This window comes from Chaetodon trifascialis, chromosome 12 (genome assembly GCF_039877785.1).
Source record: "Chaetodon trifascialis isolate fChaTrf1 chromosome 12, fChaTrf1.hap1, whole genome shotgun sequence".
NCBI classification, from domain to species: Eukaryota; Metazoa; Chordata; class Actinopteri; order Chaetodontiformes; family Chaetodontidae; genus Chaetodon; species Chaetodon trifascialis.
In genome coordinates this window covers 9601544-9617128 of record NC_092067.1, presented here as the reverse complement: position 1 = coordinate 9617128, position 15585 = coordinate 9601544, and the positions used below count along the sequence as shown (strand labels likewise).

Genomic DNA, 15585 nt, shown 5'->3' with positions numbered 1-15585 from the left:
ACACTCACACACTGAAAATAGCGGTGACTTTTTTTAACTGCAGCTTGAATCATGCCTCACATGAGGAGACGTGCTCGGATATACTGTAAACTGGTACACTGTAACGTCCATCCCCTCTGTATACGTTAACGGAAGCGTAAATAGAGGCTGAGAATTGGTTCATTCAATGAAGAGTCAAAAACAGGAGTTACCTCAGCTCTGTGAAAGGCAAGGATGGGCATCAAAACTTCAGCACTACCAATATTTTACAAAAATGACAAGATCAGAACTTACTTGACTGTAACTCTTGTGGACAAGTCCTGAAGATCTCCGGGGTGAAAGAGCTGTGCTTCCTTTAGTCCGAGCTTCCCGCAGGCTTTGAGGAAGACGTTAAGGTTGTCCTGGACAAAGAACAAAGCAGGGATGAGGGTTGTCCACCTTCAGAGGCAAAGAATAATCACTCAAGAATTCTCTGGCAGGGACACAGCCTACAACTCATTGCTTCCAAAGTTCATATCAGAGAGAACAGAGACGGCCTGGGAGGAGCGTGTGTGTAGCAAATAAGAAGCGGCCCAGAGCAGAACACGCACAAACACACATGCAAGGGGGAGAGGCTGCGTGACAGGAGCTGACTGACAGCGGCAAAGCTACCTGTGGGTTGGGCTAGGGTGGGGACAAAGCCAAAAGCAGGAAGGATGACATCAGAGCTGTGCACAAGTCCCACCCAACCGGCCATGCGAGTGCAAAGGGGACACCCACAGGAACAGAATGCCTGCTGCTGGCTCCTTCTCACACCCTGAAACTGTCCTCTCCCTTCCCTGCCAAGCCCTTTCCTCGTGAATACCTGTGAAAACTGCGGGGCGGTGGAGTATTTTGGAGACATTTTGGTTGCTATGAAACATGAGGTTGGGTGACAGAAACTGACAAATATTTTTCCTGAAGCAAGAGGACATGGGAGTGGAAGAATGGTTTCTCCTCCTAAACCGTGTCGATCATTTTATATTGCTTGAGGTTTATATGCGCGCACGTGATCTGCGCAGATGTGTGAGTGTGATTCCAGAAAGCAAGAAGATATTTTGCTCTATAAATACGCACACATTTCATGCATTTCAAATGTTCAACCGCAAAAACACCAGTCCTTTCCAGGGGTTATGACTTTTCCAGTTGTAATCCCAAGTGTCTTGTTTGTAAGTCTGCGCTTCCCACCGGGACAGCACTGCTGAAGAGGGTTTCATGTAATGACACACGGCTTCAACGTGGGCTGGTATAATTAAGGGGTAGCTACTTCTATATTTAAATGGCAAGCATGCTTATTAGCAAATGGTTGGAGAGAGCTGACCTCTCTGTGCAGGAATCCCTAGCTAACAGCTTTGCTTGTCCCTTAACAGCACTTTACTGGGCCCTACAGGTCACCCCCTGCCCCCCACTTTGTCAGCAGGCACTGGGGGCAGTCTATATTCGTTATACCACAAGATATTTCCTCCTCTTCTGCTTTGTCTTGGTAATAGACATGCAGTGTCATTTTCCAGCTAGCTGTCCTTTCTGTGTGCCAAAGAAAAATCTGATTTTTGCTCACAAACGAAGTGTCTCAGACCGAGCCACACAACACGTTTCAAACCAATCAGCAACAGGTTGAGCCCTTCTGCTCTTGATGACGGGGGGAGCGAGACGTGCTAACGTGTAATGTCATTGTGAAGAAGGAAAGACGGCAATATCAACAATCTTTCATCAGAATGACTCACCCCACCTGCAACTACATGGGCTTTGAATGCTAAGCTTTTTCTCTTTCAGTCAGTAAGATCTTATTTTGTCTCATCATTCGTCCATGTAACACAGTTCACATGTACATTTTTCAGTGACACTAAATTTATGAGCTTGTCATTCAATGTGTAAAGCATGCACCGTCAGAAATAACAAAGCGAGCCTGGCATTTTGCCTACCTGGCCTCCTCTCAGCATGTTGAGCCTGATGAGTCAGCGCCAGCGCCATTACATGTAGCTTTTAAGCACTGCATGTTTGATGTGATTCTAACCCGATCAGTACTGGGTTTAAGGCTGATAGTGCTATTCATTTATTATAGTTATATGGTTTATTTTTTATTACATATGCAAATTACATAGACAAAGAATTGTGGCCACCATATGTATTGAGTGGAACATTTTATAGTTGAGCAATAAACTTGTTAGTGCTCTCTGGTGGACAAACTGTGCACCTGTGACTTCATGGTTTCTATTTCGGTGCAGTAATTTCCTATTACTTATTGACTGACATACACTGATACAGATACATCTGCAATAAGCTAATCGCCTCTGATATATCAGCCCGGATGAGTAACCAGTCAAGCTCTAGATATGATTTTTATATTCTAAAAGAGTTCAGGCCATAAAAGACTATTGAGCTTTATTGCTTCAATCTAGATGGAAATCTCACTTTAGGTCCTGGTCTTCTGCCAAACCAATGTAATCAAGGCCTATATGAAATGATAATTAATATAATTTAGTTGTGAGTGGTATTTAGTTTCAAAGCGTGTTATGAACACTCTGAAAGTCCTCCTAACAATCAGTCCCATAACATGCAGAGATAATGATGTTGAAGGAATGTTATGCTGACTTGTGCCTGCACATAATCCTGCTAAATATGCTGTACCCATCCAGCAGCCTCTAATCCTCTCGTGCAGACTTGAGGACCCCGATTTAAGCACTTCACACCAAGAAACGGAAAGATTTGACTCATAAGGTGTCTCGTTTGGTATAACAGGATCTTTGTCCCAACTGGTCACATTGTAGTCACTCTATTTCTTCCACTGTACTCTTTGTCTCAGATGGGTCCACGCCCACAGCTACCCTCGACTGACCCATGGCAGCGCTTCAAACACCAAGCCAAGCTATGGTTAAAATATCAGGCTGAACATTTTCAAGTCCTCTGACAATAAACCGAGATGGAATACTTGAAATCCTGCCTCTACTGACAGAGGCCCAATAAAAGACCTTCCTGTACCAACAGTCACATCCAGTCATAACACGCACCCATACAACACAAACACAGTAACAAAACATGGTAAAATGTCTGTCATTGCACAGATGATTACACAGACATTTAGATGAGTAAAGACACCCTCAGGGCCACTGAAGCTGTCTGTTTATCTCCTCCCACTGCTACCTCAACCCACCAAGGACTTGGTGTATGCAGGAACATCCAGCACCATTTCAATTACAGTGTATTTATGGAGGGCAGAGACCGACGAAGTCATCTTTAACTCCATCCCTCTGGATTCAGCCCAGTGGGCCTCAAATCCGCGGCCCCCACTTAAGTAGCTGGCTGCTCCACCGCACAACTGCCGGCTTCCTGCCCAGCACTGGTAAAAGCAGAACCAAGCCTGAACCAGGGTACCATGACCCAAACCCACAGCTCATTGAGTGCTCAGCAACAGGCAGAGAAGTGTGCTGACATGGGAAACATTCCCTTGGACACAAGAGAGGCCAAAGAATAGGGCCGGGTCTGGAGCCAATGTTGCTAAATATTCCACAAAACCAGAGATTTCCGTTTTTTTCCCCCATCTTCCCTCCCTGGGCTTTTTATTCTGCCAGAGCTGAAGCCTGGTATCGATTTGAGCGCTTTCAGATTGCAAAACTATAGCGACAGTTAGGACCATAATGATAGAAGATTTTCATATTTGAGTGTTAATGAGGCATGTTTGCAAAGGGCCTTTCATTCGGCAGTGATTAAACTTATAATGTACATTACAAACAAAACAAAGAGCCAACAGCATTTCTCTTGTTTTTTGTCCACTGCACTTCTCTTCCATGTGCCATCTTTGAACTGCAGCATGCCAGAGAGGCAGCATGCTTCCAGTTTCTTCTTCTCTGACAACATTCGACAAGTGTCTCCATTGAATAATTTCACAAAGCTGAATTCTTTTTATTTCCAGCACTAAAAGAACAGACATGTTGCTATTTATAGGGGTGAGAGATGGAGGAGTGAGCAGCGCTACTTGAGATCTTTGGGGGAAAAGTTATTCTCACAGTGAGAGTGAATAATGTTTGTTTGGAGAGCTCTGCACTTTTCTCCATGTGGTTGGCAGGAACTGATCGTGCTGGCCAACCAGGAGCCTTCACATTTGCTGGAGAATTTATGATCAGGTGGTTTCAGGTTTGTGTCCAAGTCTCGGAAATACCACACCAGTGCTACTGATGGAGGATATACTTTACCTCATTACCTCAGCAGGTGCGCAGCCAGTTTTATTACCAAGTGTCCAACACAAACTGGCAGGGAATTTGATTTATGTCATAACACACGTATGATGGTACAGTGTTTTGTACTGCAAATACTATGTTTACTGTTTACATTCAGCCTGAGTGCCAGTCTGTTTCTTCTACTGCAAACTTGTCATTGTCTTGCCAAACATACTGAGTGTTACTGAGCCCACCGACATACACTCAGACGGCCTGGGTTAGAGTTGGGGCTCTCTGTAATTCCTCTAGACAGCTGGCCTCAATTACTCCCACAAACGAGAGCTTTGTGAGGGATGGGTTTAAGGTAGGGTTTTCAACCCTCTACTTCCTGAGCGCTTGTGTGCAGACACTCCCAAAACGTTTATTTCAACTGAGCCACTGTGGCCCAAATGGCCTCGTCCACAAGCTGCTTCAATTTGAAGATGCTGCCAGGTCTAAAAAGGTGAAAAGATTGAGAGCACTGATTCAATAACAGGTTATTGGGTAAACCAGCCACGACCTCTCATCACTCAATCAAAAACCTAATTATCATACCAACACAAGGACTTTTTGTCTTGAATGATTTTGATTGAACGCAGCCTCAGGCATGGCAGACATCATATTTATGGTGCACTCAAATACGAGCCGGTGGCCTTTCAAGCCGCTCCACGTTCACTGAACTTATTAGCGTAGATGGATATGAGCAGCGACAAGTCACTGAGGCAAACACCTCTCTCACTCTGGCAGCCCTGCCTCAGACCTGTCACCAGTCAGCTCAACTGCTGCTGCTGCTGCTGCTGCTGCTGCTTCTCACACTGCTTCATCTCACATCCTTACACATACTCAGTGCAACAGACACGAACCAAAGAGTAAAGAGACAAAACGGCGAATGAAGAAGATGAGGATGAGCAGTTCAAGCTGTGGGTCAAGATATCTTTTAAACCAAATGCACATGCAGCGTCTTATGTCTCACATTCAGGCTGAATAAAAAGAGAAGACTTACCAGTCCAGCGATAGGTGTGGGCAGCCTGTTAACCCTCTTAATAATACCAGGCTTCAGCTTGTTGATCAGACTGTGAGCAAACGAAACAGAGAGAGAACATCAGGGAAAGGCAGAGGATAAGTGAAAGCGCTTGGTCCTTGGCTAGACTGGTCTAACTCGCAAGGAAAGAGTGAAAAGTGATGCAAAGTCTCAGTGTTGTGTGTTTACGACTGTGTTTAATGATGGCCACCTGGCTTCAGTTTAGTAAATGGCCAGTGCTGCACCCTGATGTAAACACACCGGGTCCTCTGCTCCTAAAACATGTCGTGTTCTACCGAAACAACCTCAAACAAACCTGGACTCACCACACATCAGAAAACAGTAATGGTTTTTGATAGGCAACAAAGCATTTTTGAATTTATTCAAAGGCTTTTAAAAGAGATTCTTAAGTCCAAGAGGTGGAAAAAAACCCATAAATAAATAAACAAAAGTAATAACTCTTCAGTGTCTATAGGTTTTATGTAGATAGTGTCTATCTACATAAAACACCAGGAAACACTGAAAAAATCCCGCCACAATTCTCATCTTAAGGCTATGTCATTAAAAGTCTTTAGGTTTTGGAGTTTTGATTCAATTTCCGATAACATAAGACAAGAAAAAGCAGCATATTCTCCCATTTGAGAAGCTGCCACATCCAGATCTTTGGAATTTTTGTTTTAAAATGACTCAAATTTAAAGCATCAAAAATAAAAGTGCTTATATACGGAATAGTTCCTTTCCTTTGTTACATTATCATACACGTTGTTGGATTATTCTTGTAGATGCACTAGCAAGAAAACAGCATTTTAATGACATAGTTGGTCCAGCTAACTTGAACTTGAAGTCAGTTAATGTACAAGAAAAAAACTGCAAGTATCTCACAGACACCTGGAAAACTCAGCAGACTCAATGACTTGTTAGGGTGGGTGCCAGACAGGGTGAATGTGATGGGGGGGTGGAAGACTTTGCATTGCTTAACAATAGATTCAAAAGGCCTTTGGGTTTATGTTAGTCATTTAGCAGTGAAACAATAGAAAGCCGTAATGATTTCATCAGATAACAGACACTGTAAACCAAGTAGGATGTAATCATGTGTGCAACCAGCACTTAAACGCTCCTTTCCAAGCAGTTGTGATAGCCACCACACAATGGGAATGGAGGCTTCTAGGTGAAAGTGATTTAATCAGGCTTCCTCTTCCTCACGCTGAGAAAACACTGACAGCTCCCTCGCTCAAAGTGTCTCTGTTGTTCTCTGAGAGTGAGCAAACAGTGGAGTCAGGCTCAAATCAGCAGAACGAGGGGCTTCTTTCTTGAACCCATGCCAATAGAGGTTTGGAAGATTCTGCATGGGCTGCTGGTAATTACAGCTTCCTGCTGATTCGTGCAAATCACATCCACCAGGACTGCCCACAGACACATGTATAAAAGGGACATGATGCTCACACTCACACTCACACTCACTCACACACACACACGCACGCACGCACGCACGCACGCACGCGCACACACACACACACACACACACACACACATCCCCGATCTGAGAAAAGCCACAGCTCTTAGAGGAGCAGTTGGTGAATTGAGGCTAAAGCCATTTTTGCGTGGATAAATTTGTTCCTCTTACTCATCAAAACTCTTGATGCACCCGGGCTAATGAGTAAGCAGGGTACCCTGGCTCTCCGATGTGGTTTCAGCTGAGGGCTTTCCATTCACTACACAGCTTCTCACAGCTCTCATTAAAGGCAGGATGGCACTCTGCCCATCCACAGATCTGTAACATCTGTCAAACAGACAACACAACTCCTCTTGAAATAGATCACACTTCATATTCCCAAACAAGAGCACAGAGGGCAGATCTGACACTGGAAATAACTACATAATACACCCGCTATTGTGCTGCCTGCAAACACTGGCTCACTTCATGTGGCTGACAAACAAACAGTGACCCGGCAGGGGGTCTGCCTGGGAAATATCAGTAACACTTACGTTGGAGTGCAGACCTGGAGGAGAGCAGAGGGTTTCCATATGAATGAGTGGCTTAAGAGAGGTGCCTGGGAAAAGCAGAGTACTTACTCACACAACAGAACGCCATTCTCCAGCGCTGATCGGAAGTCGTTGCTCCCAAATTTTTTCTTGGTTACTGCCTGGAAAAAAAGGGATACAAAAACAGTGAGCAAAATAGCGAGAGGGGTTGGGTGAGGAGAGAGGGCGTGGGTTTGTGCGTGTGGTGGGGTGGGGAGGTCGGAGAAGAAAGGTAGGATGTCGAGAACAGTAGCAGAGGAAGTCAGAGGTATTTCCTCCTGAGTTCCTACAGTGTCTGTGGGACAGACTTGAGCAGAGTTCTTCAGGTATCCCTCGCGAGCCCTCAAGTGGCTCAGCTCTTTTCACTTCACTGCTAAAAGCTGCTGGTAAACTGTGTTAAAACTGTGCTGGAGCCAGGCTGCCCAAGCCGCAAGGCTATGGGAGCATCTGGAGCACTGAGGGGAACACAGGGCTGTGTTACAGCCTCATGCCTTTCCCATGATCTCAAACCACCACTGCAGGAACACCAAGAGTCATTATATGCAGGCGAACGTCCACAATCTGCATGCATGACGTGCAGCCTCACACATGCACGTATGCAGTACACACACAGATCCACACAACATCCTTAAAGATAATGCTTGTCTGTACATTTTTCACATCGACAAACTTCCATATACACAATCTGTATTTCCTGTAAGAGGCAATAACAGTATTTTTTTTTGGTTTTCATGTGAAACTACAACTTTGTAAGGGGATATGAAAATCATGCTGGTGGCCACTCCTTAACAGAGCTTCCTGTTCTGTTATCACCATTAATGACCTGACCAATCAGCACCTGGGCTGCCAAATGTAACACAAATAGTTACATTAGAAAATGATTAAGAGTGCATACTGTTCTGCACAATCCTCTATATTTGTTATTTTAGAGCTGCTTAATTTGAGTCTGAATGTGCATCAAAATACATAATTATGGATAAACATACATGGATGCATACAATTTGTGTGTCCTAGTAAGTGCAGTGTATCACAAGTAAATAGTAAAATGCTCAAAAATGTCTTGACGTGCAGAGAGCTTTTAAAAAACATCATGGATCTGGACCTGTGCTCAACACCAATGGCTTGTTCCTTGACCCATGGCGTAACTTTGCAGCATATTTGAGATATCGTGCTAAATGTTCCCGTAGCAGTCGAACAAACTGGGCTGAAAACCTACCCTCATTGGCAAAGCTTACGGCGACTCTGGCAGCCACGCTGTGAATCACATTTCAGAATTAGCTGGATAACAGTCGGTGTGGGAGGATGTGTATTATTTTATTTTAGGAGTTGAATAAACATTGTGCCATTGTACTGTGCATTATACTGATTGGTGTTCTCCATTATTTTGTCCACCCCATTTAAATCAATGAGGATAGGCTGAATAACAAACACCTTTCAGTGTAATGCCGCATTAGTTTTAGCTAGATGTACCAAATAAACTGGAAACTGAGTGCAGGTGACTGTAATGTGTTTGATTTCAAGTCAGCTGGGAAATTAATGAATTTACATAACCAACAGGGCAGATGAGCACACACATTATACTGTGCATATACAGCGAGGTATGACAGCTGGCATTAACCAATGTGTACATACACACACACACACAGACGCAAATGCACACACACACTCACAGACAAGGCAAAACAAGTCAAACAGGTCTCACCAACCAAATTGGTCAGATGTACCTTGTTTCAAGGCTTTTGTCCCTCCTCCTTTCAAGGGGAAAGGGGACAAAAGCCAGGAGAAATACTGCCATAGCTAAGTATAGGCCATCATTCTGAGGAGGGCAGGAGAAACAGGAGCAATTAGACAGACTGACTGGAGGACACTATTATTATTTTCAAACAAAGCCGTGCTACCTCTCAGCCCACACCCTGAGCAACCTGAGACGGCCACGGCCTCAAATACCCATCATTCCAACAGAATTAGACCATGCTATAATAGATGAACAAGATTAAAGTTCTCACACGCCGGCTGTCTGCAGCATTTCTGTGTTTGCACAATGCGATCCAGCCATTGTTGGGAAATACTTTGTTTTGTTTACTAAACATGCGCAGCTCTTGGCCTGCTCCTCCTTCATTGACAAAAATACAATCGCATCCAGACACCGACAACACAGAACGCGAACACACACGCACACACAGAGCAAACTCATTTTACAGCACGGTGCACAATCAGTCAGCCGCTGCAGTTGCCGTATGAAATCCTGACCCCTACTGTTCCATGTATGCGGGGGCAGCAGCTGGGACTCAGACAAACAAACAATTCAGGTGGAATTGGCACAATCATTCAGATTCCCCGGTGCCTGTTACTTTGATGTTTCGCCCCTGAAGCCCAACAGAATGAACGGGATGATTAAGATATTATCTCCTAGTCCATGTGTGGAAGGTGGCACTGAACCTGGCACTAAGCTCGCTGTAACAGAAGAGTTTCTCCACTCTATCGTCATCATTAGAGGTATTAACTCCCCTTAGATCCAGCCTGCTTTTCTCTCTCTCTCTCTCTCTCTCTCTCTCTCTCTCTCTCTCTCTCTCTCTCTCTCTCTCTCTCTCTCTCTCTCTCTCTCTCTCTCTCTCTCTCTCTCTCTCTCTCTCTCTCTCTCTCTCTCTCTCTCTCTCTCTCTCTCTCTCTCTCTCTCTCTCTCTCTCTCTCTCTCTCTCTCTCTCTCTCTCTCTCTCTCTCTCTCCTGTTGAACCTGCCATGTGGGATAATAAGTCTAATCTGCAACAACACACCACTACTCTGATTTAAGAGGGAGATTTGCGGCAGGAGCAGAGATTTTAAAAACAGCTTGCCTTCCTGCAAACTCACCCTCACTCCCCTCAAGAATGCCCCCGCTGAACATGTCGAAGAAGTCTCATGATGACTCCCCCCCTCCCATTAAAAGACTTAAAAGTGTTCTGATGCGTGTGTGAAACTATTATTAGTGTCTTGGAGCAAGAACGGTGTCTTAGTAGAACACAAACATTCAGAGGAATCCAGGAGTTTCTGGGTCCATGACCACAGCTATTGTTTATTCATGCAGGGCACTGAGGCAAATCAGTATTCAAGGTTTGTGTGGATGCAGCCCCCCCACCACTAATTGTTCCTAAAATTCTTTGTTCTCTCTGCAGAGGACAGAGGCATGGGTCAGCAGAGAGCGACTGGGACAGAATCCAAAAATTTCAGGGATCCCACTCAAGAAAAATATACCACTGTTGCAGGCATGAGCCTTGAAGGCATCAGCATATCCGAATAATAGAACCACACGGACGTGTAACTGTAAGCGAACGGCTTCTTGCGCGGGGTCCTGTTTCACGTGAGTACATCTGAATGCCTGCGTCCTAGTTTCTAATTGCTCTCCATCAAAACAGTCAAACACCCAGAACGGTGCCGCAGTGAGGTGACTAATGATCGGTCCAGTCACACGGCTCCTGGCATGAAAAACAACACAGCGACATGGCTCACAGGAGGTAATTCATGAGCGCTGTGGGGGGAGAAGTGGGGGAAAACAAATAAACAAACAAAAATAATTCAAGGAAAGCAGCTATGGATGGAAATATTGTGAGTAGAATTTGAATTTCAACCCTTTCTTTCTACCTTTGATCACATTTATCAAAGTGCGACTGTCGTGCCGTGTTTGTGACAACAAAACCAGGTTTTTCAAGCCAAAATATGATCTAACCTAAGGAAGACCTTCACCACAGTGCTGACATAACATAAATTTTAAAATTGAAATGTAAAGAAAGAAAGTTTCAACATAAAGAAAGAAAGTTTCAACATAAAGACAGAAAGTTTCACAATATTGTGGTTTGCACAAATGTACAATGCCAACATTTATTCTGGAGATCGCGAAGTGATCTTGAGTTTTGGACTTTGAACAACAACAACAACAACAACAACAACAACAACAACAACAACAACAACAACAAACAATCTGAAGATTTCACCTCAGGTTCTGGGTTATTCAAAAGGGTGTTTTCCACTATTTTCTTCACATTTCATGCATAAAAACAATCAATTTGGAGAAAATAATCACAAGATTAATTGATAATGAAAAAAATTGTTAAATGCAGCCCTAAATCCAGTCATGTACAATATCAATCTGCCAAAATGCGGCATTGTGTTACACTTTTTCTCCAACAAAGTACACCAAAACATAAAGGAGGCTTGAACCAGCAGAACAAAGTTCAGAACAAAGTGTTAGATGACAGCAACAACCGGGTAAGAAACAAAACTTCAAATAATCCACAGGATTAAGTTACCTTTGAATGGCGGCTTCCTTCCAGAGTGTGTGAGGAACACAACATGATCCTTTTCAAGCAGCCTCACACAAAAACAGGGAAGTCAAATCAAAACTAGAGCTGAAACCTAACACAGACTATAACTGGCGGTGTTGTTATATGACCTTAAAGCAGACCAGTGGCTGGAGAGAAGCTCTACCTAAAACCTGTTTAAGGAGGTTATTCTTGTCCATCACAACCTAAAGACAAGAGGTGACAGATAAAACTGACACGTCTGCACAGGTGATTTATTCATTTAAAAACCAACATTTGCTATGAGTGTTTGTGTTCACAGACGGCTGCATGCGTCATCTCCTGACCTGCAAGTGGCATAAACACTGCCGCTCGCTCTTGATTGTCCTAACAGTCGCACTTACAGCCTCTCTATTGAATTAACAAGGACCTCTATTCTTCTGCTCGACCCTGCGGTTGTAGGACGCAGTGCCCTGTGCTGACAGCTGGCCAGCTCCGAGGGGGCTATGTTCACAGCCATGGCAGCTAATGCAGGAATGCGTCCATGTGACAGGCTCCAGACCATTTAGTCTAGTTTTTAACAATACCACCAACCTCGCCGTGCACACATGCCTCTGTTTAAAGTGCTGTGAAGCCAAGAAGCTTGTTAATCATTCAGTGGCAGAATCCAATAGCCACAAAACTTTCTCTTTGAAGGGAAACTGTTTGCCCCGTGCCAGAACTTGGTCTCTGATTGATATTGTATTTCCCCCACACTAAACCTCTCATACCTATCCTGTTAAAATAACAGCCCTGTGGACTTCCACCCTTACCTATTCAGCTTGGTCAGGTTCCTGCTTACTCTCCCTAATCTTCCTGCCCCTGCCTGAGATCATGCCCCCACCGCAACCCACGAGCTAAGCCACTACAATGGGCCAGTGTGCAAGTGTGAGAGACACTGATGTCACATCACAAGCATTCAGATTCACCCCTCATGAAATTAGAACAATATTTGTTTAGTTACGACCGTGCAGCAGCTCCACGCCACCCTGCTGGGAAGAGAATTTGCGAGAGGAGGAAACACAGTTGTAGCCGCTTGTAAAGAGAAGAGAAAGAATGAGAGTCTGGCTGGAGGTTGGATGGAAACTTTAGATAATTTAACATCTTGGACATAAAAAGGGAATGTTTTTGAAAGTGCTGGTGGATGGTTTCTTTTGGGTTGGTAGCTATTTTGCATTTTTTGTCACTGTACTCAGAAAGAGGGAACATCATAAACATAACAAATGAAGTTTTTGACTCCCCGCTGACACCTGAAATAGCAATTTCAATATTCTGCGGCTAAGAGTATTAAATTTTATCATATCAAGTGCCATAAACAAGGTGGAAACCACAATTATTCTGGGTTGGTCTGTGGTTACAGTAGGAATGTGGTACAATAGCCTGAATCATTTCTAGAAGTCTTTACTGCCCTGCTGATTTTCTCACTACATGCTTTCAACTGCAGCCTCAAAGCCCTGGGAAACATCAAAAACTGAGAGCAGGTCCAAGCATGATCTGACAAAGGAGGCAGCCAGCAAACGATACTAATGAGTCAAAGCCGTGTACCTGTATTCTTAAAAGAGGCTGATGAGATAAGAGAGGGCATGACGAATACGTTGGCTAGTTTAAAGCCGCATGATTTCTAGTTGCCGAAATAATAGGCTGATTCTATCTAACCAGTCGCCTGAGATGGGAGGTCAAGGGTGACTCATGTCTCCACGCATCTGTGGTTCAGGTGACTACTATCTGAAACTTGGTGGCAAGCAGCTGATCTGCATTCAGCCATAAATTCAAGCAACATACATCTAAATGAGGGGGTATTGGAAAGCAAACCTCAGCCTTACACCTTTATAGACTCATGGCAGTCAAATACTATCATATGAGTCTTTAAACTGGAGGGATCCACACAAAAACCGGCACTCTCCCGGTTTACCATATTGCAATCTGTGACATCCAAACTCTTGTAACTCTACAGAAAAACATTGAGATGATCTTTGAATAGTTTTTACTCACCTCTATCCACCTCTGCGCCTCCGAGTAGGCTTCCTCGCAGCTGACAGCGGACTGCTCACGCCACTCCATCACACGAACTTACTATCCGAGCTGCACCGGCGAGCCAAATCGGTTCCTAGTGGCCCGCATTTAAGAAGTATAGTGGCATAAATATGAGGCAGCTCAAACAAGCAGACACAATGGACGCACTTCAAAAACTCGTCAAGCAGTCTTGAAGAACTTCTAATCACACTCCTCATTCATGAAAAAATTCCTCCTATTGTTGATTTCCAACAGCTCATCAGTGAATGAATGCGAGGTGTAACAGTAACGCATTCATTGTGCATCACCCCGCTGCTGCTTACCTGTTCTGTCATCCGACACACCTGTGCGCCTGTTTCTGCCGCGTTCTCACGCGCCGCTCGCTCCGCTCCACCTATGCAGAGATCCAACGAGTCTCCAGCGTCGACCTGGTGGAGGCACTGACAGGAGAGGCTCTCTTTTCATCAACTTTAAGCTGCATGAGCTGGAGGCTGTGCGGCTGGAGGGTTCACAAAGTGGGGTCCGAGGACCACCCACGGGTCCCTGAGCGGCTTCCAGGTGAACACAAGCTGGAGCTCGCGGGGTTTTTTTCCTTTTTCTGGCTGATCCCTGTTTTTTTCCACCGCTGCCAGTGCAGTAAGTGCACAGTAGTGTGATTCTCCAGCGAACAGGAGATTCTCACATTACAATTCCTCAGGGCTGAATCTTAATAAGCGGAAGTCTGAGCACCAGTCAGACAAGTGTCAGAAAGTTTTCAGTCCCTTGAAGGAGTTCGGCTCCCCGTTTAGGACGAATCTCTTTCCTGCAACGCCACGCGGCGGCGCTTAGGCTGCACTACAGGGCCTGGAAAACAACGAACTTGGTGCAAACTTGAACTCCATGCATTGGTAATTTAACTGTAAGAGAAGCAGTGGAAAGCAACTGTAGTGCAACTTTGAGGTACTTGTACTTGAGCGCTTCATACCTGAGAAATGCGTGTTACTCTACCACATTTATTTGATAACTATAATTTCTTTGCAGATTCAAAGAAAACCTGTGATCATTTTCCAAAATATAATGCATTGCTATTGGTCCAAATATCCAACAGTACACAGCCTGTAGAGCTGTGAAACCTCTCAACCTCGACAGCAACATGAAAATGCTGTTCATATGTTAATGAGCATCCTCTCAAGAAGTCTTCAGTACAGCACGCACACACAGCTGGCTTTGACTTCACTAAGAAATCCTGTCAACCTTTTGTGTCAATTTTAATGAGATAAATGGGCTGAAAATGAGAAAGAGACTCATTGGCCTACCAGGCTGAAAAGCCCTTTGGGTCACTGTGCTGTTAAACACTGAATGGCTGCACACAGAACAGTGTAAGCGAAGAGTGACTCATTTCACTCATTTGCACTCAGTGTAGTTTGGATCCATGAGCATTTTAACATATCAAATTCAGATCACCTTGAAAGAGGTTTATCACAGTGATGGTGGTGACAGAGAAACAGGAGGAGTCAGTTACCCCTCTAGCATCTTCTCTGCCTCTCGGGGTTTCATTATCCCAAGAAGTAAGGCCACCCGACTGCACACAAAAAGTCTGAGTCTCCTGGTTTGAGCTACATGCTCTGCAGGCTTAATTAGAGCCATTTCACCAGGAGAACACTTCTGTTCTGCACTGTGTCGATTCTGAGAAGCACAACATACATAAAAGGCAGACAAGTAGTTGTTTATGTACAGAATAATTACAAAGAGGCGTTTAGGATCGTGGTATTGTGGAAGCTACGGAAACAAAAGGTAGACCTTTCAACTTAAAGTTGCTTTCATATCTTCCCCAAGTGCAGACTTACAGGCTTCAGGAGGACATAGCAGTTAAGATGATGGATCACACTTTTTAATCACAATATTAACTGCAGCAGTTAGACAAGACAAACTTATAATTAGAGCAGCATCAATTAGTTGATTAATTCATCAAAGGAACATGAATCAGCTATTTTGATGGTTGAAAATACACATTGAAGTGTATCTGAAGCCAATAAAGCTTCAGCAG

General features: G+C 44.3%; 1 protein-coding gene across 1 annotated transcript in view; it reads right to left on the bottom strand.

Annotated features, from left to right (window-relative positions):
- lmo7a (LIM domain 7a) overlaps positions 1-14048 on the bottom strand; it is a 47237-nt gene extending 33189 nt beyond the window's left edge. The window contains exons 1-5 of the mRNA XM_070975488.1: positions 13883-14048; positions 13539-13653; positions 7285-7355; positions 5194-5263; positions 274-380 (exon numbers count right to left, since the gene is read on the bottom strand). Coding sequence (XP_070831589.1) covers positions 274-380; positions 5194-5263; positions 7285-7355; positions 13539-13607 — 317 coding nt within the window. The 5' untranslated portion in view covers positions 13608-13653; positions 13883-14048. The remainder of the gene's footprint in view (positions 1-273; positions 381-5193; positions 5264-7284; positions 7356-13538; positions 13654-13882) is intronic.
- Between the last annotated feature and the right edge of the window lie 1537 nt (positions 14049-15585).